Here is a 25,319-nt window from a genome sequence, read left to right on the forward strand (position 1 = left end):
AAGACCGGGAGATCTCTTAACAGTTACTCTAACGGACAAAAGAGATTCAACATGGGAAATAAATTTTAAGTAATTTATTTTGAGATAAGCCAAATAGATTTCCCCAAGCCAAATCAATTTCCCCAAGCCAATTAAATTTCCCCTAGCCAGATAGTTTTCCCCTGGCATCGTTGTCACGGGCTGGATCGCCATGGAGTCTGAACTGATACAGACAGGTGTACTCCGGGTGGCCCCAGTTGCTCAGCACTTGCAGCTTCACATAACTGATGAACCCAGAGAGCTCGTTCTGCAATGAGAAAAACAAATGAAATGCGTTTTCCTCTCTGCTCTTTGACCACTGACAATGCGGGAGCGACACAGTCGCGCAACATCTTAATTCAGGCTGCCCTCCTAGTTCTTTGACACGCTGATGTGCTCCCATAGCACAGTCAAGACATTTCTTACCCTGCTCCACCTCTTTGGCCACATGAGTTTTAAGGAAATAAACAGCTACAAAAAGCTGCGGCAAATACGCAGGCAAGTTCTTTGCACTTGCTTTGCTTGTGTGCGCATGCACAAAAAACGGAGGGATGTGACACTCATTAGTTTCTCTAACAAGTCACCCAGGCAGAATGGCCTCCCTTACACTGCCTCTTACCGGCAACAACAAGACCCTTGGAAAGCCACACATCCCCAGTGTGAAAGTAGCACACCAGCAGTATCGCATACAGCGAGAGGTGGCTACTTCTGTGCAATTGCAAGCTGAAGTTTAGCTGTGCTAAAAGCTGTAGTAGCTCGCAAGCTTAAAAGCAACATGGAAGCAAAAACAGCACGGCACTCCGAGCATATGCAGGTAGGGAGTGGCAGCAGAAGAAATGCCAGAAGGCCCTCATACACCTCTGGCTTGGAAGCTTCTGCCCGGCCAACCTGGTTCTCCTCTCCCACGCTTCACGTCCCTCTTAGACACCGTACCTTCAGTTGGAAGGTCTGACTGGGAGCCTGGCCTGGAACAAAGGTGAACTCGCCCAGGAAAATTCCTTCCTCGTCATCTTCTGCCTTCATGCCCTACAGGAAGACAAATGTGGAGAAAACAGAACAATGGGATGCGCTGCCGGACAACGATCACAGAGCCCCGCAGGGACTGGAAGCAGAGGTGGTCTGGGACCATCCACTGTGCCATTTCCCTTTCCCTCCGCCTCTCAAACTACCAACTCGCCCCAAGAGTGGGAAACCTTCTTTGCTGCGCTAGGTTGGACAGAAAAGGAATGCTGTGGAAATGGAGCGACTCTAAGGAACTTCTTTCTCCCCCAAGGCAGGAAAGGACTGCATGCTGCAGCGCTCTTGGAGCTGCTACCACCGTCCACCTCAAACGCTAAGCAGAACCCCCACAGCCCAGGGCTATCACTTACATAGACAGCAAAGTCCTTAGGTGCACTGGAGATGCTGTCTGCACGGTACGCCGCTGCTGGAATCCCGTGGTTTATTGTAACTGCCGTGGGAAAGACAACCATGGGCAACTTGATGACAACGTGCCCTTGGCTTCCTGGGAAGGGCCAGCAGTTTCCTGGATGATTGTCAGGCTAAAAAGAGAAGAAGGAACAGTGTTCACGTGTGAAAGAGAGTCCCGGCTGGAATTTCTGCTCCAGCATCAGAGGCTCTAGAGTTGTATTGGCCCATCAGCTCTGCTCCGAAGCACATTCATAAGTGCACTACAGTGAGCTGGGTGCACAAATCGCAGAAGCTCTCAGGCCCCTTCTTTTGCAGAGCAACTTGCCAAAAACAAGGAGGGGCTGCAGTGGTTGAGGGGCACCTGCCAGGACAAAGAAAGGCTCGCTGGCATGAGCCTTTCCTGCAAGGGGAAGCAATCGCTCCCCCTCATCAATTCCCACCTCTTTGCACCAGCACCAGCCGGGGCTCCGATTTGTTAGGTAGCTTGGGAGCAGTGACACGATAGGCTGGCAATCACAACATGGGGCCCTCCTGCAGCGCACGCCCTTGTGCCCACCTGGGTCCACTGAGAGCCCCAGCGATCTCGCACCCCAAATCTCCCGTGGCACCTTACGGGTTCCCTTTCAATGCCAGCCTGACAGTTCCACAATGGCTGGGAAGACAAGCAAGCCAACCTGGCAGAAGCTTGCACAAGGAGGACTGGGGGCAGTCTGGCAGAAGAAATTCTCAGCAGGGATACACAAGAGGGGACTAGGGCCTTGCAAGAAGACCATAGGTAAGGCAAGCTGGGATGTGAGGACAAGTGTAAGGATAATGCTCTGCAGGGCTTTTGGTCTCCTCAACCCCGTACCATTCTTCCCCCATTTCTCAGTGTTCTTACCTCAAGAATAATCTCAGGAGACCTCACATAAGGTGTCACCAGCAGCGACTGCCAAAAGACTTTCCCACTCCCAGTCCAGGAGGGAGAAGTCTTGGAATGAACGATAGCAGCGCCTGCAAATCAAAACACGGGCCCTATTGTCAAGCAAGGTCAGGAGGAATCAAGGCCTCCTGACCTTGCTTTGCACATAAACAGCTGCACAGAGAAGCCGGCTACCCTTGCACTGTCCTCTTGAAAAAGCTGCTAAGCAGTCATACACCCTCAACACTGATAGTTCCCTCCTCCTCTCTTGCCATTTCCCTCTGCAGCACAACGCAGGGAATCACTCAACTATCCTAACGGGCAGCATAAACTGACAGCCAGCTGAGCAATCGCGTGAGAAACAACACCAAGTAGGAGTAGTGCTTTCCAGATGTGCTCCAGCCCACTGGAGACTCTCTCTTCAAGCACACCCTCAAAGCACAAAGCGGCCGTTCACTCCTCACCCACGCTCCCCCACCGCTGCCCAAATGCCCATCCTGTCAAAGCAGACAAGAAGCGCATTGGAATCAACTTCTGTGGTCTGTTGGTTTCTACAGTGTAATGGCACCTGAAGTCTTGCTGGCATAATTCGGCATCCGGGATGGGCTTTCTTCCAGCTTCTCCAGTACTTGATTGATCATGTCCTGAACAGCCTGGGAAGGAAGACAAAGGAGAGCGCTGGTCAGAAGGATTAAGAAGGGGGAAAAGAGTTGCCTCCCAGGTTCCCTGCAAAGCCAGCCAAAGCAAACTTGGCTGCAAGTTGCCTGGGAACCTCCAGAACTCTACTATGAACATCAGGCACGGAAATGGAGAGGGGCTGCTCACTCCATTGCTCTGGGCACGGATATGGCAGGAAAGGAAAGGAAAGGCTTTTTCCTGTCGGGAAGCCCCATGACAGACAGGCAGCACTGGCAGACAGTCCTCTTACCTCGCCGGTGAAGCCTGGGAGCTCAGTTCTCCGGAAGGCCTCGTGGAGAGCACGCACAGTAATGTCCCTTGCTCCCCACTGCAGGAAATGAAGCTGCCGCTGGATCTTATTCTGCTCTTCTTCGCGGCTCAGCATTTCCACACTACCAACCGCCACCCTGGAGACAGCAGGTAATGGAGAGAAGTGGACACGGCTCTCCTCTCACAAGCCATGGCACTGTGAGGCAGCGAACAAGTCTCACTGCGCGTGACAATGGGGTAGCCAAGATTCAGTTGAGACTTGACTACGTTGGTTGGCAAGCTCCACGAGATCTCAACCAAGAAGGTGCTTCCTGGGTAACTCTGGGGGATCGTGGAGCTGTAGCGGTTTGAAGGAAAAGCTGGGAGAGGAGAATGGGAAATGGGAGAAGCACAGGCACTGTGCCATAGAAGTGTGACTCGGGTAAGAAGTGGTCACGGACAAGGGGCAGAGCTCCTCTCAAGAACGGTCTAGCCATAGGGAGATTGTTTTGTTTTTTACCTTGGAGTCAGTCCTGCCGCCGTCCTGACCCCTTCAACAGCGTTTCCAATGCAGTAAACGCCTGTCAGGAATTCCACAAAGCTCTCAATACATTGCCGGCACAAAGACTTGGCGTTCTGCCTTGGGCTGCCCACTCCCCTGTCCCTGGGCAGAACAAACCACTGGGGGCTTCCTAAAGAAGCATCCTCTAGTCAGAGCTCTACAGAGACTCACCGAAGGGCACCACAAACACGGTGAAGAACACCAGGGAAACTGTTTGCCTAACCAAAGTTGGCCTACAAAGGAGGAGAAGCGTGGTGATGAACCGCGACGCAGGCAGTATCTCTGCAGCTCTGAAGACAGCAACGGAGCAGCAGATTTTTCCTTTAAAACTCGTGAACGAACCATATCCTTACCAGTCCCCACGCTCGCCTTCACCTCGTTGCTCCATTTCAATGAAGCACAGGATCGCAAAGGAGTGAAAATTGCAGCTCGCTAAGGAGTGAGCCAAACCCTCTCCAACAGCTCGCTAAGGAGTGAGCCAAACCCTCTCCAACAGCTACGCTGTCAGGTCCGAGAGTGGCTAAGGCGTGGGGACAAACTGCCACTGTGCTGAGGGCCCTTTGTGACTTCACAGTGGTCAGTGATGTCACCACAGAGGAGGCGGCGCCATGTTCTGAGGGACAGCCCTGTTCCTGACAGGGAACAGATTCTGCACCTCCTGCCTGCAGGGGAAAGATCCCACATGGTCAGAACACCTCCTGCCAGCGGCCTGCTTGGCAGGATCCTGCTGAAGGGGGGACAGGCTGGGAGCTACAAGACGCTTTTTTCGGTTCCTACTTTTGATGCTCTGTACATCAGATGTCTCACTCCAGGTACCCAGACTTTTCCAACGCTTTCCTGTATCCGTCTTCCTACTGTCAGCCAGCGTTTCAAGCAGACGTGAAGGACTGCAAATGGCAGTTCCTGCAGAAATCACCAACAGGCAGAAACTGCACGTAGTTCTTCCTGCTCGTGAGAATTTCCATGCACTTCAATAAATATATGTTGTTGCCCTCTACAAGATGTCAAGTCATGTCACTGCAAATTTAAAAGTAGCCCACAGGGGAATAGCACGGGAATCACAGAATCATGACTTGGGTTGGAAGGGACCTAAAGGGTCCTCAGGCTCCAACCCCCCTGCTGCAGGCACGGCTACCAACCCCCGTATATAACACTAGACCAGGTAGTCCAGGGCCCCATCCAGCCTGGCCTTGATCGCCTCCGGGGATGGGGCATCCACAACATCTCTGGGCAGCCTCCTCCAGCACCTCACCGCTTTCTCTGAAAAGAACTTCCCTCCCTGCTATCCAACCCAAATCTTCCCTCTCTCTACTTAAAACCATTTTCCCATTACCAGCCTGGACATGTTACCAACGGGACACAGAACCATTGATCCACCCTCTCTCTGTGGCCTTTCAACCAAGGAGACCTTAGCCAACAATTCCTTAAACAGACTGAAGTTTGCTCTTCCGAACTTCAGGGTCCTGACCTCGCTCTTTGCCAGGCCCACATTCCTCAAGACCACACACTCAACCAAAGCGTGGTCAACAGCAGTAGCAACAAGATCATCACTTGTCAAGCGCAGCAGCACTTCCAACTCCTCACTTCCCACACTGCGTGCATTGGTGCAAAGGCGCTTCAGCTGGGCTTCCTGTCTCACTGCTGTTCTGGAAGATCTAGTATCCCCCAGAGCAACAGCATCCCTCAGTCCTTTTCCATCCCTTTGGACTCCACTCTCTTCATCCACCAAGTTCCATATGTACCCTCGAACTACCTGCTCAGCCCCAGAGGCCCTCATCTTGTACCCTTCCCCCTTCACAATTCATTTAACCACGCCAGTTCCTGCACTGGGATCCTTTTACCACCGGACACAGCTGAGTTTCCAGCTGCAGCCATCATGCCAGGTGCTGAGCAAATAGCCCCAGGCTCTTGCCTCCCTTCTCCGGCACCATCAGACTCAGGCACTCGCTGCAGCCACACGCTTCAACCGCCCCTTCTTCAGGCAGAGTCTCTGAGTCCCCGCTCTATTTCTTTCACCCCGGGCCTTTCTGCCTGCTGGACACCCCGCTGAGGCACGCTGTCCGGCACGCAGCCGACAGGCCCACGAACTAGCGGGCACATTCCAGGCCCCGCGCCAACTGCCGTGCCGTTCCACTTCCCGGCCCGGCCTACTGCCGCCCCGCGCCCCGGACGCCCGCCCTGCTCGCTGCGCTCCGCAGCGGCTGCCCCGTCGGATCGGCGCTGCCAGGCGGAGGACAACGGCTCCTTGACTGGGCGAACCCCTCCAGGCGAGGCGATTCCCTGCTGCGCTGCGGAGCGCGGCTGCTCTGTGCCGAGCGCCTCCCCCAAAAGAAGCGCGGGCTGGGACGACTTGGAACGGAGCTCGGAAGGACCGTCCGGGCCGCAGCCCTGCTAAAGCAGGTTCCCTCTGGTGGGCTGCCCCGGAAATCGTCCGGGCAGAGTTGCGTTAACTGTTGTTCAGGCCTTGAATCCCACAGAAGGGGACTCTGCACCTTCTCTGGGCAGCCTGCTCCACTTCTCTGATACCTTCACAGTCAAGAAATATTTCCTCCTGCTCGCAGGGCATTTCCAGCGCTCCTGTGCGTGCCCATTGGCCCTTCGTCCTGTTACTGGGCAGCTGCGAAAAGAGCCTGGCCCCACCCACTCGGCTGCTGCCTGTTGGGTATTCATAAGCTCTGACCAGATCCCCTCTCAGCCTTCCAGGCCCAACAGGCCCAGCTCCCTCAGCCTTTCCTCAGAAGGGAGATGCTCCACGCCCCTCCTCATCCTTGTGGCCCTCCACTGTGCCCTCTCTAGAAGTTCCCTCCCTTTGTTGAGCTCAGGAGCCCAGAATGGGACACGGTACTCCAGATGCGGCCTCACCAGGGCTAGAGGAGATGGGGAGGACCACCTCCCTCAAACTGCTGGCCATGCTCTTTTTAATGCAACCCAGGATCCCACTGGCCTTCTTGTCAGCACGGGCACACTGACCTTGGGGTCCCGGTCCTCTCAAAGGCAGAGTAGAGTCTGACAATCACCTCCCTGTGCCTGCTGGCCACCTCTCCTCTAGTGGAGCCCGCGATACCGTTTGCTTTCCACGCTGCAAGAACACGCTGCTGGCTCATGTTCAGTTTCTACCAGGATCTCCAGGTCCTTCTCTGCACGGCTACTCTCAAGGGTTGCTCCTTCCAATTTGCATATATCCCTAAGAGTCCACCGGCCCAAGTGCAAAACCTTGCACGTGACTGTGCTGAACCTCATTAGATTCAGCACTTTCAAGTCAGTTGAGGTCCCTCTGAATGGCACCTCTTCCTTCCATTGTTTCAACCACACTGCTCAGCTTAGTGTCCTCAGCAAACTTGCTGAGGGTGCACTCAGTTCCATCACAGATGTCATTGATAATGATATTAAAGAGCACCGGCCCCAGGACAGACCACTGGGGGACCCACCTTCTCCTAGAATGAAATCGGGTTTGTCAGACAGGGTCTACCGTTTGTAAGCCCATGCTGATTGGGCCTCATCCCTCAGCTTACCGTTAACTGATCTGGGACACCTCCCAAGATCGTCCATTCCATGACCTTCCATGGTACCAAGGTGAGACCATAGGTCTTGTAGCTACCGGGATCGTCTTTTCAGCTCTTTTTAGAGACGGGTGTCACGTTTGCCAGTCTCCACTCCACTGGGACATCCCCAGTTAGCCCAGACTGCTGAAGGATGATGGAGAGCAGCTTGGCATCCACATCCGCCAACTCACTCCCCACTGTAGGGTGCAGTCCATCTGGGCCCATGGACTTCTGAACATCCAGCTTTCAGAACAGGCCCAAAACCATCTCATTGTGGATTATGCAAGGCCTATTCTGTCCCCCCTCCCTATCTACCAGCGCAAGGAGCTGTTCCCGGGAAGTAACGAGTCTTGCAATTAAAGACCGAGGCAAAGAAGGCATTAAGATCCTCAGCCTTATCCTGATCCTTGCCACTGTGTTGCCCTCAGCATCATCCAACGGGGGATGGAGATTCTCCATAGCCCTCCTCCTGCCGTTGACGTATTTTTGGAAATATTTACTGTTGTCCTTCCCCTAAGAGGCCAAGTTCAGTTCTAGCTGGGCTTTTGCTTTTCTAATTTTCTCCCTGCACAGCTTCACTATGGACTTGGAATAGTTGTAAGTAGCTTGCCCATTCTTCCAAATACCATAAAATTTCCAGTCAAAATTCTCCATTCTGCCTGACCGGCCTCCTTGCCCGTTGGCGCGTCTTCCGTGATTTGGTGACGGTCAGCTCCTGTCCCTCTAAAATAACTTCCTAAAGGTATTCCCAGTCATCCTGGGCTCCCATGCCCTCCACAACTGCCTCCCCAGGGACCCTCTCAACCACAATCTGAAAGAGGACAAGCTCTGCCCCCTGGAAGTCCAAGGGGGTACCAGTCCTGCTGACTCCCACCCGTGGTACAACGAGGATCAAAAAAAGAACAGCACGTGGAGATCACTCTGCCAGCTCCCACCCAGTCGCTCCCTTGTTCTTCCTACCCAGGCGGAGAGCAAGAGAAAAGGGGATGAAAAAGCACGTGTGTCGAGATAAAGACCGGGAGATCTCTTAACAGTTACTCTAACGGACAAAAGAGATTCAACATGGGAAATAAATTTTAAGTAATTTATTTTGAGATAAGCCAAATAGATTTCCCCAAGCCAAATCAATTTCCCCAAGCCAATTAAATTTCCCCTAGCCAGATAGTTTTCCCCTGGCATCGTTGTCACGGGCTGGATCGCCATGGAGTCTGAACTGATACAGACAGGTGTACTCCGGGTGGCCCCAGTTGCTCAGCACTTGCAGCTTCACATAACTGATGAACCCAGAGAGCTCGTTCTGCAATGAGAAAAACAAATGAAATGCGTTTTCCTCTCTGCTCTTTGACCACTGACAATGCGGGAGCGACACAGTCGCGCAACATCTTAATTCAGGCTGCCCTCCTAGTTCTTTGACACGCTGATGTGCTCCCATAGCACAGTCAAGACATTTCTTACCCTGCTCCACCTCTTTGGCCACATGAGTTTTAAGGAAATAAACAGCTACAAAAAGCTGCGGCAAATACGCAGGCAAGTTCTTTGCACTTGCTTTGCTTGTGTGCGCATGCACAAAAAACGGAGGGATGTGACACTCATTAGTTTCTCTAACAAGTCACCCAGGCAGAATGGCCTCCCTTACACTGCCTCTTACCGGCAACAACAAGACCCTTGGAAAGCCACACATCCCCAGTGTGAAAGTAGCACACCAGCAGTATCGCATACAGCGAGAGGTGGCTACTTCTGTGCAATTGCAAGCCACTTGGTCACAGTGGTTTCTGCTGCAAGCGCAGCTGAAGTTTAGCTGTGCTAAAAGCTGTAGTAGCTCGCAAGCTTAAAAGCAACATGGAAGCAAAAACAGCACGGCACTCCGAGCATATGCAGGTAGGGAGTGGCAGCAGAAGAAATGCCAGAAGGCCCTCATACACCTCTGGCTTGGAAGCTTCTGCCCGGCCAACCTGGTTCTCCTCTCCCACGCTTCACGTCCCTCTTAGACACCGTACCTTCAGTTGGAAGATCTGACTGGGAGCCTGGCCTGGAACAAAGGTGAACTCGCCCAGGAAAATTCCTTCCTCGTCATCTTCTGCCTTCATGCCCTACAGGAAGACAAATGTGGAGAAAACAGAACAATGGGATGCGCTGCCGTACAACGATCACAGAGCCCCGCAGGGACTGGAAGCAGAGGTGGTCTGGGACCATCCACTGTGCCATTTCCCTTTCCCTCCGCCTCTCAAACTACCAACTCGCCCCAAGAGTGGGAAACCTTCTTTGCTGCGCTAGGTTGGACAGAAAAGGAATGCTGTGGAAATGGAGCGACTCTAAGGAACTTCTTTCTCCCCCAAGGCAGGAAAGGACTGCATGCTGCAGCGCTCTTGGAGCTGCTACCACCGTCCACCTCAAACGCTAAGCAGAACCCCCACAGCCCAGGGCTATCACTTACATAGACAGCAAAGTCCTTAGGTGCACTGGAGATGCTGTCTGCACGGTACGCCGCTGCTGGAATCCCGTGGTTTATTGTAACTGCCGTGGGAAAGACAACCATGGGCAACTTGATGACAACGTGCCCTTGGCTTCCTGGGAAGGGCCAGCAGTTTCCTGGATGATTGTCAGGCTAAAAAGAGAAGAAGGAACAGTGTTCACGTGTGAAAGAGAGTCCCGGCTGGAATTTCTGCTCCAGCATCAGAGGCTCTAGAGTTGTATTGGCCCATCAGCTCTGCTCCGAAGCACATTCATAAGTGCACTACAGTGAGCTGGGTGCACAAATCGCAGAAGCTCTCAGGCCCCTTCTTTTGCAGAGCAACTTGCCAAAAACAAGGAGGGGCTGCAGTGGTTGAGGGGCACCTGCCAGGACAAAGAAAGGCTCGCTGGCATGAGCCTTTCCTGCAAGGGGAAGCAATCGCTCCCCCTCATCAATTCCCACCTCTTTGCACCAGCACCAGCCGGGGCTCCGATTTGTTAGGTAGCTTGGGAGCAGTGACACAATAGGCTGGCAATCACAACATGGGGCCCTCCTGCAGCGCACGCCCTTGTGCCCACCTGGGTCCACTGAGAGCCCCAGCGATCTCGCACCCCAAATCTCCCGTGGCACCTTACGGGTTCCCTTTCAATGCCAGCCTGACAGTTCCACAATGGCTGGGAAGACAAGCAAGCCAACCTGGCAGAAGCTTGCACAAGGAGGACTGGGGGCAGTCTGGCAGAAGAAATTCTCAGCAGGGATACACAAGAGGGGACTAGGGCCTTGCAAGAAGACCATAGGTAAGGCAAGCTGGGATGTGAGGACAAGTGTAAGGATAATGCTCTGCAGGGCTTTTGGTCTCCTCCACCCCGTACCATTCTTCCCCCATTTCTCAGTGTTCTTACCTCAAGAATAATCTCAGGAGACCTCACATAAGGTGTCACCAGCAGCGACTGCCAAAAGACTTTCCCACTCCCAGTCCAGGAGGGAGAAGTCTTGGAATGAACGATAGCAGCGCCTGCAAATCAAAACACGGGCCCTATTGTCAAGCAAGGTCAGGAGGAATCAAGGCCTCCTGACCTTGCTTTGCACATAAACAGCTGCACAGAGAAGCCGGCTACCCTTGCACTGTCCTCTTGAAAAAGCTGCTAAGCAGTCATACACCCTCAACACTGATAGTTCCCTCCTCCTCTCTTGCCATTTCCCTCTGCAGCACAACGCAGGGAATCACTCAACTATCCTAACGGGCAGCATAAACTGACAGCCAGCTGAGCAATCGCATGAGAAACAACACCAAGTAGGAGTAGTGCTTTCCAGATGTGCTCCAGCCCACTGGAGACTCTCTCTTCAAGCACATCCTCAAAGCACAAAGCGGCCGTTCACTCCTCACCCACGCTCCCCCACCGCTGCCCAAATGCCCATCCTGTCAAAGCAGACAAGAAGCGCATTGGAATCAACTTCTGTGGTCTGTTGGTTTCTACAGTGTAATGGCACCTGAAGTCTTGCTGGCATAATTCGGCATCCGGGATGGGCTTTCTTCCAGCTTCTCCAGTACTTGATTGATCATGTCCTGAACAGCCTGGGAAGGAAGACAAAGGAGAGCGCTGGTCAGAAGGATTAAGAAGGGGGAAAAGAGTTGCCTCCCAGGTTCCCTGCAAAGCCAGCCAAAGCAAACTTGGCTGCAAGTTGCCTGGGAACCTCCAGAACTCTACTATGAACATCAGGCACGGAAATGGAGAGGGGCTGCTCACTCCATTGCTCTGGGCACGGATATGGCAGGAAAGGAAAGGAAAGGAAAGGCTTTTTCCTGTCGGGAAGCCCCATGACAGACAGGCAGCACTGGCAGACAGTCCTCTTACCTCGCCGGTGAAGCCTGGGAGCTCAGTTCTCCGGAAGGCCTCGTGGAGAGCACGCACAGTAATGTCCCTTGCTCCCCACTGCAGGAAATGAAGCTGCCGCTGGATCTTATTCTGCTCTTCTTCGCGGCTCAGCATTTCCACACTACCAACCGCCACCCTGGAGACAGCAGGTAATGGAGAGAAGTGGACACGGCTCTCCTCTCACAAGCCATGGCACTGTGAGGCAGCGAACAAGTCTCACTGCGCGTGACAACGGGGTAGCCAAGATTCAGTTGAGACTTGACTACGTTGGTTGGCAAGCTCCACGAGATCTCAACCAAGAAGGTGCTTCCTGGGTAACTCTGGGGGATCGTGGAGCTGTAGCGGTTTGAAGGAAAAGCTGGGAGAGGAGAATGGGAAATGGGAGAAGCACAGGCACTGTGCCATAGAAGTGTGACTCGGGTAAGAAGTGGTCACGGACAAGGGGCAGAGCTCCTCTCAAGAACGGTCTAGCCATAGGGAGATTGTTTTGTTTTTTACCTTGGAGTCAGTCCTGCCGCCGTCCTGACCCCTTCAACAGCGTTTCCAATGCAGTAAACGCCTGTCAGGAATTCCACAAAGCTCTCAATACATTGCCGGCACAAAGACTTGGCGTTCTGCCTTGGGCTGCCCACTCCCCTGTCCCTGGGCAGAACAAACCACTGGGGGCTTCCTAAAGAAGCATCCTCTAGTCAGAGCTCTACAGAGACTCACCGAAGGGCACCACAAACACGGTGAAGAACACCAGGGAAACTGTTTGCCTAACCAAAGTTGGCCTACAAAGGAGGAGAAGCGTGGTGATGAACCGCGACGCAGGCAGTATCTCTGCAGCTCTGAAGACAGCAACGGAGCAGCAGATTTTTCCTTTAAAACTCGTGAACGAACCATATCCTTACCAGTCCCCACGCTCGCCTTCACCTCGTTGCTCCATTTCAATGAAGCACAGGATCGCAAAGGAGTGAAAATCGCAGCTCGCTAAGGAGTGAGCCAAACCCTCTCCAACAGCTCGCTAAGGAGTGAGCCAAACCCTCTCCAACAGCTACGCTGTCAGGTCCGAGAGTGGCTAAGGCGTGGGGACAAACTGCCACTGTGCTGAGGGCCCTTTGTGACTTCACAGTGGTCAGTGATGTCACCACAGAGGAGGCGGCGCCATGTTCTGAGGGACAGCCCTGTTCCTGACAGGGAACAGATTCTGCACCTCCTGCCTGCAGGGGAAAGATCCCACATGGTCAGAACACCTCCTGCCAGCGGCCTGCTTGGCAGGATCCTGCTGAAGGGGGGACAGGCTGGGAGCTACAAGACGCTTTTTTCGGTTCCTACTTTTGATGCTCTGTACATCAGATGTCTCACTCCAGGTACCCAGACTTTTCCAACGCTTTCCTGTATCCGTCTTCCTACTGTCAGCCAGCGTTTCAAGCAGACGTGAAGGACTGCAAATGGCAGTTCCTGCAGAAATCACCAACAGGCAGAAACTGCACGTAGTTCTTCCTGCTCGTGAGAATTTCCATGCACTTCAATAAATATATGTTGTTGCCCTCTACAAGATGTCAAGTCATGTCACTGCAAATTTAAAAGTAGCCCACAGGGGAATAGCACGGGAATCACAGAATCATGACTTGGGTTGGAAGGGACCTAAAGGGTCCTCAGGCTCCAACCCCCCTGCTGCAGGCACGGCTACCAACCCCCGTATATAACACTAGACCAGGTAGTCCAGGGCCCCATCCAGCCTGGCCTTGATCGCCTCCGGGGATGGGGCATCCACAACATCTCTGGGCAGCCTCCTCCAGCACCTCACCGCTTTCTCTGAAAAGAACTTCCCTCCCTGCTATCCAACCCAAATCTTCCCTCTCTCTACTTAAAACCATTTTCCCATTACCAGCCTGGACATGTTACCAACGGGACACAGAACCATTGATCCACCCTCTCTCTGTGGCCTTTCAACCAAGCAGACCTTAGCCAACAATTCCTTAAACAGACTGAAGTTTGCTCTTCCGAACTTCAGGGTCCTGACCTCGCTCTTTGCCAGGCCCACATTCCTCAAGACCACACACTCAACCAAGGCGTGGTCAACAGCAGTAGCAACAAGATCATCACTTGTCAAGCGCAGCAGCACTTCCAACTCCTCACTTCCCACACTGCGTGCATTGGTGCAAAGGCGCTTCAGCTGGGCTTCCTGTCTCACTGCTGTTCTGGAAGATCTAGTATCCCCCAGAGCAACAGCATCCCTCAGTCCTTTTCCATCCCTTTGGACTCCACTCTCTTCATCCACCAAGTTCCATATGTACCCTCGAACTACCTGCTCAGCCCCAGAGGCCCTCATCTTGTACCCTTCCCCCTTCACAATTCATTTAACCACGCCAGTTCCTGCACTGGGATCCTTTTACCACCGGACACAGCTGAGTTTCCAGCTGCAGCCATCATGCCAGGTGCTGAGCATATTGCCCTGTGAAGGGAGGTGTCACACAGATCAGTTAACGTTAAGCTGGGATATTGAGGCCCAATCAGCATGTACTCACTGAAACACATACTGCTCACTAATTATCTCATGTGTTTAAGTTTAATACCAACAACTACAGAAAATTTAGTCTACTACAAGGTAAAATAATTGCAATTTTAGAGGATTTTATTACTGTATGGAAGATCAGATTCTTGTGTTGCTCTGTGTTCTAATACTATTAAGTTAATGGGCCTCATTTTCTGCTGTCCATCTAATTTTTTTCTGTCCATCTACATATCCTATCACTACTGTCTTTAAATACTTCTGTGTGAGTTAATTTCTTTTATCCAGTCTGAGGACTGCTTGTCTGCCACAGTCAGCTAACTCTCTTTTCATGTTGCCTTCTTGAAGCCTTTATAACCACCTTTGCCCACTTCATATTTTTTAAGGCAAGAGGAGTGTCTTCAGCGAGATACCATCGGAGAAATAATGATTTGTATTTAAAGCTCACTTATGACAATTACAGTCTGAAAAATACTTTTAAACATATCCACCGAGTTGCCAGGATGTTGGAAGGACTGATGGAGCCAGGAGCAGCAGAGGATCCCCAGTGGAGTGGAGGGGGAGGGATGAGTGCAATCCATTTTCTGAAAGCCGATCCCCAAATCCACTTACACTACATGGAATGAATTGTTCTGTTTTTTTCTCTGTACTGTAAAATAATTTTATGAAGATGTGTTTTAGTCAGTGTCTCTCAGACTGTTTACCTTCCCTGCTTGATAATCAATACTGTAATATTCTTTTTGAAGTTTCACATTTTACATTTCACATTTTAATATAAGCTGTATTGCACATGTATAAAAGTTCATGCACATTTCTGAACAGAGACTTTAAAAAACAGGCACTGAACATGATAATATAAGTATTTTCATGCATCTGTATTGGTAAGCATTAACAGCAAAATTGCTCTGGCAATGTAAATCTCAGCAAAACTAAAATTTAGTCAGAATTGATTTTCTTTTTGTCTTTGCTGTAATAATGAGTGTACATGGAAATAAACCTCATATTTCTTCATTCCTACTTTCCGGAAGACTGTGACGATTTGTGAAAGGGGGATTTTTCTAGATAGCAGTAGAAATAATGTGAACAGCTTCATAGTTCTAAGTTTCAGGCTAGCTATTTATATTATAGGGATGCATGTTGTAAGCTGGCTAATAACTCACAGAGGTCTCTTCCAGTCCCAATGATTTCACAGGCTAGACCAAGTATGTGCAAACACAAAAGCTAAAGTACTTGCCACAGGTCGCAGAGCAAGTCCATTAGAAAGCTCAGGAGATAACACATTTTCACATCCAGGCAGAGGTCTTAACAACTTGACTGTTCTGATTTCTAACGCACATTTTGTATGACTGCTGTTTCCATAAAATCCTAGCCGTGCATGAGGCTATTCACGTGGCAAATCCTAATCCATTAGGATTAGGCCCTGAGCCCAAATCAGACTAGAACACAATGCTGTTCAGTAGCTTGCTAAATAATGAACTGCTTGGCTGTGTTCCCTAGAGTTTGTCCAGTGCTGAATAAAGCATATCTGTATATTGTATATGTTTTTTTTTCTCATAAGTTTGAGTATCTGACAGAAGAAAGAGGGATGTAAATGTTAACAAAAAAGTAATAATTTCATTAATTGAATTAATTGATATTTTTCAGGTATTCCCACAGATAACTTAGGTGGTAGGTAAAGAAACAAGTAAGCATGAAATGTACTGATGTTTCACTAAACTGTTCACCGAAATCAGTTTGTACTGAAACCCATTTCTAATTACTTCTGTAGTTCTGGGGAAAGCAAGAAGATTTAATAATTTCAGACTCACCATTGTCCCCTCCTATGTACAAAATTCCAACATGATATAAATTTAAAACTATTAAATTAGCTGTTAATCCTCATTTGCATTCCACTTTTCTATCATCTTAGGAGAAAGGAAGACAGTCAGCCTGGCGTAAAGTTGTTCTGCAAAGGGGAAAATAAGCGTAACAACACAGATATTACAATCACTGTCAAAGCATAAGGAGATTTAAAGGCCAGGAAAAATAAATTACATTTTAAGAATTATTCTGAAGGGCCTTGGTTTTCATGCAGTCATAGGATCATTAAGGTTGGGAAAGACCGCTAAGATCATCTAGTTCAACCATCAATCTATTCTCACCACGTCCACTAAACCATGTCCCTGAGTGCCACATATACACATTTCTTGAACACCTCCAGGGATGGTGACTCCACCACCTCCCTGAGCTCCTTGCCCTCTTCCTTTCACATAGTTGTATACAGCTAAAAGGTCTCCTGAGCCTCTTCTTCTCCAGTCTAAGCAATCCCAGTTCCCTCAGCCACTCCCCAGAAGACTTGTGCTCCAGACTCTTCACAGTTTTACTGCCTAGCTCTAGAGTTAGTCCAGGACTTCAGTGTATTTCTTGTAGTGAGGGGCCCTAAACAGAACACAGAACTCAAGGTGTAACTTCACCAGAGCTGAGTACAAGAGGAGGATCACTGCCCTGCTCCTGCTGGCTATGTCATTTGTGATACAATCCAGGATGACATTGGCCTTCTTGGCCACCTGGGAACACTACTGGCTCATGTTCAGCTGGCTGTCAGCTAAGCTCTCCAGATTCTTTTCCTTCATGCAGCTGAAGCCTCAGTAGACTACATCAGGAGCCTTTCCCTCATCTACCAGGTGGGTCACCTGGTAGCTGAAGGAGATCAGGGTGATTAGGAAAGATCTGCCTTTCTCAGACCCTTGCTGATTGTCCCATGCATGCCTTGTGATTGTACTCAGTAATATCTCCCATTAATTTTTTTTAGCCATCAAACTTTTCCCATATAATGTTGTATCTACTGATGGATTAGATTGTTTACAAAGTCTGCAACTCAACAGATTTTGAAAACTGCTGCAATTTAGAAGTTAATAGCTGGTTCTCTTGGAAGTGGAAAGCCAGAATTAAAACTCTGTGTACCATGAGGCTGTCACTGTGAAAATGGCTTTGCGAATAATTTCTGAGGCACAAACAGAATATACAACAGCAACATTTATTACATATCTTTTAAACACTTAGGAAGATGTTTTAGATTGACTCTGATGTGTAGGTACGCTAGACGCTTACTAAATGGAGCATTCTGGAAATTGTTTTGACAAACGATGCTTCCTCCAGCAATTGGCCAGCAATGGAAGTGGTGTCACTTCTAAGTGCATCTAAATTGCCCAGTACAATTAAGAAGTCATTTAAGCTTTAGCAGTGTTTTGTCTGATTCTGAAAGTGAGAACTTAAAATGAATGACTTGTCCAAACACATAATGAAAGCATTATTTTCTACTTTCTTTTTAAGCTGATCTTCCTCCACAATCACATACACATCCTGAACTGAGAAGAAATAAAATAGTAAATGATGATGACACATTCTATCAAACCAAGGAGTGAAATAAGATCTATCAGTGTCTGACTACAAGAGCTTTTTCTGGGACTCAAGGGGATATTAAAATAAGAATGCCCTTTTAGCACTTTATGTGATTTGTGTTTTAGAAGCAACATACATGAGCTTTTTAAGACAAGGAAAAGCTTATGTAAATACACAGTAAGACAAAATAAGTGAAAAGGATTTTTCTCTCTACTTGAGTGGGAGAGAGAATAAAAGAACATAATCTTGTACACAGTTCTCCAGTAAAATGAAAGGGAGAAAATTTGTGTGGAATTTAACAAGTACACAGGCTGCTCTGAAGGTAAATATTATTATCACTGTTGTGGTCTCATTATGTTATCACTCCTGTGGTCTGTATGTTGGCCCACAACATCAGCAGCAGACGTTGGTGGTATGACAGTAGAGGTTTAACATTTCCACAGGTATTCCATTACATTTTGTCGTCATGTGACAAATGAAAGCAGAGGGGCAGTCTGGCAGAATGGCTTCTGACATGGAAGTTTGTATGACACAAAAGTAAGGAAATGAATTCTTCTATTTGGGGGGAAAAAAAAATTACATCCACTAGCATTCATCAATGCTTGCTAAACATTAATGGAGAATGAACAGTGTATGTGAGCACAGTGAGACAGTGGGTGGTGCATTTCAGTGTTGGTGACACTGACAGTGGGGCATATCCACTGGTGCAGATGTTTACAAGCAAGGCATGAAAGATTTTGTTCACTGCTGGTGAAAATGCATAGCTAATGGTGATGACTGCATTGAAAAAGAGTTTTGTAGCTCAGAATTTTATCTTATCAACTTGTGTTATTGTGCTCTTTGCATTTGTTGTAGTTTCCATGGGGGAAAAGAAAAATAGGAGACATTAACTCTCAGAGCAAAGTACACCAATTCTACAAAATCATACAGAATACTAGAATTTGTTTCTCTTTTATCCTTGTATATTTTTGCAGCACCTAAAACTAGTAAGAGGCAAAAAAATTATGGGAATTAAATCCAAATCCTATTTCAGTAGTCCAAGGAAATTGAACTTTTTCCTTCTGATCAATTTTGTGGCCATTTTTCTATCTCTCCCAATGGAAATCCATGAGAAAAAGTATAGATGAGTACAATGCAGGAGTTGTCCAGTCACACAATAATGCTCTAAACAATTTAGAAGTTATTGACACCATACATGCTTATAAGGGGATGCTCAAACAATGTATAATAAGTTTGAAGAACAGTCTATCCTTATCCTCAAAAAAGGGTGGAGATATTAATGTACTGGATAAATTTAACTCTTATGAAAGCTTCCATTACATTGGTTCAAACTCCATCTTTCAATTGTTCTTCTTACACTAAGGTGGAAAATAACTAACCCGTTTGTGCAAGACTAATTCTTTTTCCTTAATGTTCTTCCAAAAACTTTGTACATAAAGGACATTAAAAAAATAGCAATTCACAGTTCAGCAAGGCCAAGTGAAAGGTTCTGCACCTGGATAAGGGCGATCTCAAGCACAGATACAGTTTGAGCTGGGAATGGCTTCAGAGCAGCCCTGAGCAGGTCTTCAGCCTGGAGAAGTCTGCAAGGAAACCTTATACAAGCCTTCCAGTACCTGAAGGAGGGCCTACAGGAAAGCTGGGGAGCAACATTTTATAAGGCCAGGTAGCAGCAGGATGAGGGGAAATGATTTCAAACTGGAAGAGGGTAGATGTAGTATAGATATTAGGAAGAAATTCTTTACTGTGAGGGTGGTGAGACAGTGGAACAGGGTCCCAGAGGCCCAAGAACAGGTCCCAGGATGCCCCCTCCCTGGAAACATTCAAGACCAGGCTGGATAGGGCTGTGAGCAACCTGGTTTAGAGGGAGGTGTCCCTGCCTATAGCAGGGGTTTGGAACTAGATGATTTTATATGTTCCTTCCAACCCAAACCATTCTATAATTATGTGATTCTGTTGTACTGAGATAATTTCTTAGCATGCCAGGTAATAATTCTAGCTTAATTGTCTTCCTCATTATATCTGTGTTGTTATGCTTTTAAATTTGATTGAGAGATTTATTCTCCAAATAAAGTATTTTTTGTTCACTTTTTTTGGAGTCTTATTTCACAGCATCAATTTTTAGGTAATATGGCACTCTATATTTAAGCCATAAGGGAATATATGAATACATACTTAACGTGAGTGAATCTTCCTTCACTTAATAGCAGGAGTGTTCAGAAGGCAAAGTGATGGTAAGGAAATTGGCATGGCAGCCATGGTGTTCCCAAGCTTAAAGATTTTATTTATTTTTTAATACAGCTATGAAAATACAACTCTAGAGTCATCTTTTTTTTTTTTTTTTTTTTTTTTTTTTACTGTATGCAATCACTGAAGGCAATCCAAAATCTTGTATAATCTTGTATTTCTTTAGTGGACAGAAGAAGGTTGGAAGGGAAATACTCCACCCAATGCAATCAAAGTTTCTCACATGCTTATCTCAGAACTTAAATGCATTATTAATGATTTGCTTTGTCCTGTACATTGTCTTTGAGTTGCTAGCACAGTAAAAGACAAGAGATAGTGTAAACTCAGTAACAGATAAGTAACCTTTCCATATTTTCCTGATCACAGAGTTGTGAACTTTCAATATACCTTTTCCAGAAATGTTCTTGAGAGCCTACCTCAAGGAAACACTTCTAACACCAAATATACATTTTTAATATCTGTGAAAAAGGTATTTTAATAACCCAGTCTCTTAGGTTACCAAAGTTCTTGTGGATTCTGTATGTATATATATATATATATATATAAATTTACTCTGAGGCAACACAATAGAGTTTGAAAAGTTTTTATTTGTATCTATTACAGTGAAACCAAGAGCTTGTAGTTAATTATCTATTGAAATAAAAACGTCATGTTGTTTTACAAGTAGAACTGGATATTAAATGAAGAACTATTGCTGTCTTGTTGAACCGTAATGCTATCTATGTCCAATTTATTTATTTAGTAGTTAAATTTAGAACTGGACTCATTCCAGAAGTTTTCAGTGTACAATCTGCTCTAAAGTACAGCATCAGAGCAATGAATATAGTAAGACAATATGCTTTTGCTACAGAAATAAGTGAAATTCAGCACTGACATGCAAACAAGTTCAACTGAGTGCCCCTTACTTCAGCTTCATTAAAGTTTCAGCTTACTAATCAATAACTGAGTCAGCCATCGCTGCAGGCAATCTGAGGAGATGAATATGAGAAAAAATACTGTTCTTGGAAGTATCACTTCCAGTAGATACTAGCTCAAAGGTTCACAGTTACATGCCACCACAGCACCCACTCAGGCACTGATGAGAGTGTATCAGACAATGGGAGAATGTATCCCATTGAGCAAATTAAAAGTTTCCAGCTAATTAAAGATATTGGTCTGGACACAGAACTTTTAAGATCAAAATGCTTACAGTGGACAGGAAGTTGAGATAAATTGGATTCACATAAATCAGTGACTTACGTAGAAATCTGCCTGTATTGTAGACATGTGCTTATGAATCACTCAGATCCACCCTGCAAAAGAAAATTAAAAATATTATAAGCCAAAATTTTCACCATCAGAATTAGTCAATTCATTGGTCAGTCATCCATCACATTACATACATATTGTTACCAGTGATTCTAAAAAAGCTCTGGCTACTACTATTGTGAAACTGGTGAGTCTCACCAGTGTACCTTCCTTTCCATGTCTTCTGCCCTGTCCTCTTACTTCTGCCACTGCTCACAATCCTGCTCTCCTCTGGCCTGGGCTGGCAGGGGGGTGCAGGTATTCTTATGATCTCCCTATGCCAGCCATGTGGCCCATGCCTATGTGACACAGGAAACTGCCAACATTCCTCCTACTGCATCATGCCCATGGCACCACCAAGGAAGTTGCCAGCAGCGGATGCCCAAAAATACAGCCAAGGTGGTGTGATTTTTATTATGTATCTTTGTGTTGATGCCTTTGTAGAAGGTGGAACATCTCACCAGCTGAGCCTCCTGGTACAAGTGGTTTCCATGGTCTGATGACATTCTCCTCTGGGCCTCCATCCCTCTGAGACAATGGAAGAGGACACACAAGCTTTGCAAGACAGCTGCCTTTGCCTCTATTCCTTCTTGCTGCAATTATTTGGGGGAGTGGACATTCTGTTTTATATTTACACCCCACAGCTGAATTAAGACACATTGAATTAAGCGGGTCAAACATTTGTCCAACAAATTTATTATAAATCTCAGCCACTTATTGATCTGGGGAAGAAATGCAGGCAATATAAATCTTGCAAACATAAGCAGAAATATTGTTGCATGGTGACACTTACCAGCTGTTTTTTAGATAATTTCCTGTTGTCTTTTAGAGCCTTATGACAAAATTAATTACAAGGTGAGCTTTGAGCTAAGGTTCAGCTACCATCTTTCACAGGTAGTTGTGGTGAGGTGGAGATCTGCCTTTTCTCCCTTCTTTCTAGAAATAAGACTAGAAAGAATGGTTTCATGTTGAACTAGCAGGGGGTTCAGGCTGGGTATTAGCAAAAAATTATTCTCTGAATGGATGGTCAAGTGCTAGAATGGGTGCTGTTTATCTTGCTCCACAGCTGCTGATCTGAACAGCTTTCCTTGTATTCCCACAAATGGGCTATCCAGGGAGGTGGTGGATTCATTGTCCCCAGAAATGTTTAAGAAGCACTGAGATGTTGTACTAAGGGACATGGTTTAGTGGGAAATATTGGTGACAGGCAGACAGTTGGACTGGGTAACCTTGGAGGTCTTTTCCAAACTTGGTGATTCTATGATTCTGTGATAGTGTTCTTCATGCATGTAGTTGTCTGTTAAATGGGAAAATAAAGGAGATCTTGGTCTGATGAAGCCAAAATATCCAAGATGCCAATCCAGGATCAGACTAGAAAATAGGTTGTTCTTTACACTTGGTCCAATTGTATCTCTGCTTGTTTTGTCATTTTTTTTTCCTTACGGGTCAATCACTGTCATCCATGAGCTTCTTGTCATCATGTGCCATGAATAAACTGAACAACATAAATCACAGTTATTTAATATGGGAGATCATACTTTTGCAATCAACTTCTGTGCAGTGGCTGGTGGAATTCAGCAATATGCAGTATGTAAATCCATTGTTTTGTTTTGTTTTCATTTTCCTAGTTGAAGAATATTTCTTAAAATTGATTTTTACTGTTTATCTTATTCTTAATAAAAAAGAGACAGGACCACCTGGATATAGATAACAGGGAGGGAAATGAGTTTTTGTGACTTCTATTTTAAGTACAGACATTGCTTTTCATAGTTAAACCTTTCGAAGGGACTGGTGATAACTTGACTGTATTTGTTTTACTTCTAGATTCAATTTACAAAAATGTCCCAGTGCAATTGTCAGTTGCCAGTGTTTTACCTAAGTATTAAATAAAGATTCCAATGCCACAGTAATTTCACCTTAGAATTTCGTGCTTAATGAATTAATAACAGTCATCTATGCTGGGAAACAGAATGTTGGAACAGGACTTGCTTTGCATCATTTGCAGGATTGATCCAACAAATAAAAAAATGCACAACTTCTCATACAAAATTCTACTATATTTGTAGTATGAAGAGGACATACTACATGTTACCATAGCAAACTAGGTCTTTCCGTTTTCCTGAATGGGAAACCTGAAGGTCAGTCTATACACCCATGCTTCTCTTGTTTGAAAATCATATCATTAAGAGAGGGTAGAGTGGAAGGGAGGTAGATAGCAAATGTTTATATGTAGTTTTGCCATGAAGCTGAGATATTAGCCAGGATGCACAGTCCCCAGAGCTAGAACTTCTTTATGGTTGTGGTAGATACTTTGCTCTATAATTTATTAAAAGCACATATAATCTGATGCAACTTTTCATAAGGTATCACATCTTACAGTATCTTCTTGCGTGATGTGAAAATTTGTTCTGTGTCTGGACGCTAAGTTTCTGCAGAAGTCCAGAGCTGACTTGTTAATGATTGGATTGATGTCATGTTTCTGTCTTAGTCCCATGACAGCCACCACAGTCTCTTGCTGAATGTCATGGGAGATGTGATGCAAAAAGGGATCATGGCAAAGCATTCAGTTTTCTGTAACAGCTGGGACATTCAGCCTAGGCTTTAGTCTGGGCTCCAAATATGACGCTTGTTTCCTGATCCAAGAACTCTTTTATATCAATGTGCTGTACAGAAGTAAAAAAACCCTCAGAACTCAGATTTTCTTCTACAGGTTAGTGGACTTAATGAAAAGCACAAAGTGCTTTCTTGTGTGTTATCTTATTTTCCCTCTCTGGACCTGTAAATATAACATGTCTCTTCTGCCTCGAGGCAGAAAAAAAAGATAAACTAACCCTTTTGTGTGCGTGCAATCCAGAAAGCCAACAGTATCTTGGGCATAAAACAAGGGGTGGACTTCAAGGTGAGGAAGGTGACTGTACCCCTCTACTTGGCCCTCATGAGGCCCCTGAAGTACTGCACCCAGGCATGGGGCACCGAGCATGAGAAAGCTGTTGAACTTTTGCAGCAGAGGAGAGCCACAAAATCAATCAGATGGCTGAAGGACCTCTCCCATGAAGAAAGCCTGAGGGGGCTGGGAATGTTTAGCCTGGAGAAGGCTCTGGGAAGACATTATGTGTGTCCCAGTGGCGCAGTGGTAGGAATGCCACGTTGCAACACCAGAGGCCCAGGTTCAAATCCCCCCTGTGGTGCAAGTGGTAGAAGTGCCGCTCTGCTACACAGGGGCTCGAATCCCAGGGGTTGGACTCGATGATCTTTAAGGTCCCTTCCAACCCGCATGAAACTGTGATACTGTGATACTGTGTGATAATTGTGATCTTCCAGTACCTAAAAGAAGTGTATGAACAGGAGAAAGGCTAACTTCTTCATGGGTAGGTAGTGATAAGGCAAGGGAATTGGATTTAAATTTGATGGAGCCCTGGGTATCCTGATCTAATGCGTGGTACCATTGCCCATGGCAGGGTTTTAGAAGTGGATGATCTTCAAGGATCCTTCCAATCCAAGCCATTTTATAATTCTATGATTCTTCTGGTGCCACTGAAATTAAGGGCATAAATAAAAATATCTTTTCTGTACATTTTCATTGGAACATGAAGTAACATGATCATGCTAAATTCTGCTTTGGATTGATTTAACATTTCTCAGAGTCATAAATGTTTAGATTCTTTTTACAGTAGGTCACTTTATTTCTTCATGGAGTAAAAGTAAGGAAATTGAGATCTTCCACTTTCTTCCAGCTTCAGTCTTTGTGTTCTCTACTGAATGACATTAGGCAAAATGCTATTTGCTCATGTTCCTGCCATTGTGAAAAAAAAATAAAAAAATAAAAAAAATCTTTCGGAGTCCATGTGCATTTGAAATCAGTGATTTCCTCTGCACTACTCTAAACCTGGTAACCAATTGGAATGCAGACATCATAAGCTAAATTAAACTAATGACATACTGTGAAAGCTCCATGTTCCATTACCGTAACTTCTTGAAGAAAGCCAAGGGCTTTATTGAATGGATTAATGGTGATGAAATATAGTTTCTTAGAGAAAGCTTCTGATCTTTCTTTTTATATCTTTTTGAGAACTACTCCACTAATGAACATTACTATTAATTGAATATTTGAAAAACAGATGTTTCAGTACAATTTCTGGCTCCCTGATGTTCATCCAGCTTGCTAATAATACTTACAGCCACTCATCAAGAGAAAATAGTCTTCGTACAGTGTAATAA

General features: G+C 46.7%; 2 protein-coding genes across 4 annotated transcripts; both read right to left on the reverse strand.

Annotated features, from left to right (window-relative positions):
* Window positions 1-59: 59 nt before the first annotated feature.
* LOC146761670 (SUN domain-containing protein 3-like) lies at window positions 60-6,438 on the reverse strand. Of its 3 annotated transcripts, XM_085536925.1 has the most exons (10): window positions 4,596-6,338; window positions 4,172-4,480; window positions 3,990-4,051; window positions 3,777-3,837; window positions 3,258-3,414; window positions 2,898-2,982; window positions 2,309-2,421; window positions 1,389-1,559; window positions 952-1,044; window positions 60-286 (listed from the first exon to the last, which is right to left on the reverse strand). In XM_085536925.1, the coding sequence occupies exons 2-10, from the start codon at window positions 4,204-4,206 to the stop codon at window positions 143-145; spliced, it is 921 nt and encodes a 306-aa protein (XP_085393051.1). In that variant the 5' UTR covers window positions 4,207-4,480; window positions 4,596-6,338; the 3' UTR covers window positions 60-142. The 3 variants fall into 3 exon arrangements, with proteins under 3 accessions (XP_085393051.1, XP_085393050.1, XP_085393052.1); XM_085536924.1 differs by having other exon boundaries at window positions 4,172-6,338; XM_085536926.1 differs by lacking the exons at window positions 3,777-3,837; window positions 3,990-4,051; window positions 4,172-4,480; window positions 4,596-6,338 and adding an exon at window positions 6,345-6,438.
* Window positions 6,439-8,513: 2,075 nt separating this feature from the next.
* LOC146761671 (SUN domain-containing protein 3-like) lies at window positions 8,514-14,123 on the reverse strand. Its single transcript, XM_085536820.1, has 9 exons — window positions 12,583-14,123; window positions 12,401-12,462; window positions 12,188-12,248; window positions 11,669-11,825; window positions 11,304-11,388; window positions 10,715-10,827; window positions 9,795-9,965; window positions 9,358-9,450; window positions 8,514-8,657 (listed from the first exon to the last, which is right to left on the reverse strand). Exons 1-9 carry the CDS (start codon window positions 12,615-12,617, stop codon window positions 8,514-8,516), a joined length of 921 nt encoding a protein of 306 aa, XP_085392946.1. The 5' UTR covers window positions 12,618-14,123.
* Window positions 14,124-25,319: the final 11,196 nt, after the last annotated feature.

The sequence above is a fragment of the Coturnix japonica genome, chromosome 2 (assembly GCF_054131305.1).
Source record: "Coturnix japonica strain WE chromosome 2, WE-NBRP24, whole genome shotgun sequence".
Taxonomy (NCBI): domain Eukaryota; kingdom Metazoa; phylum Chordata; class Aves; order Galliformes; family Phasianidae; genus Coturnix; species Coturnix japonica.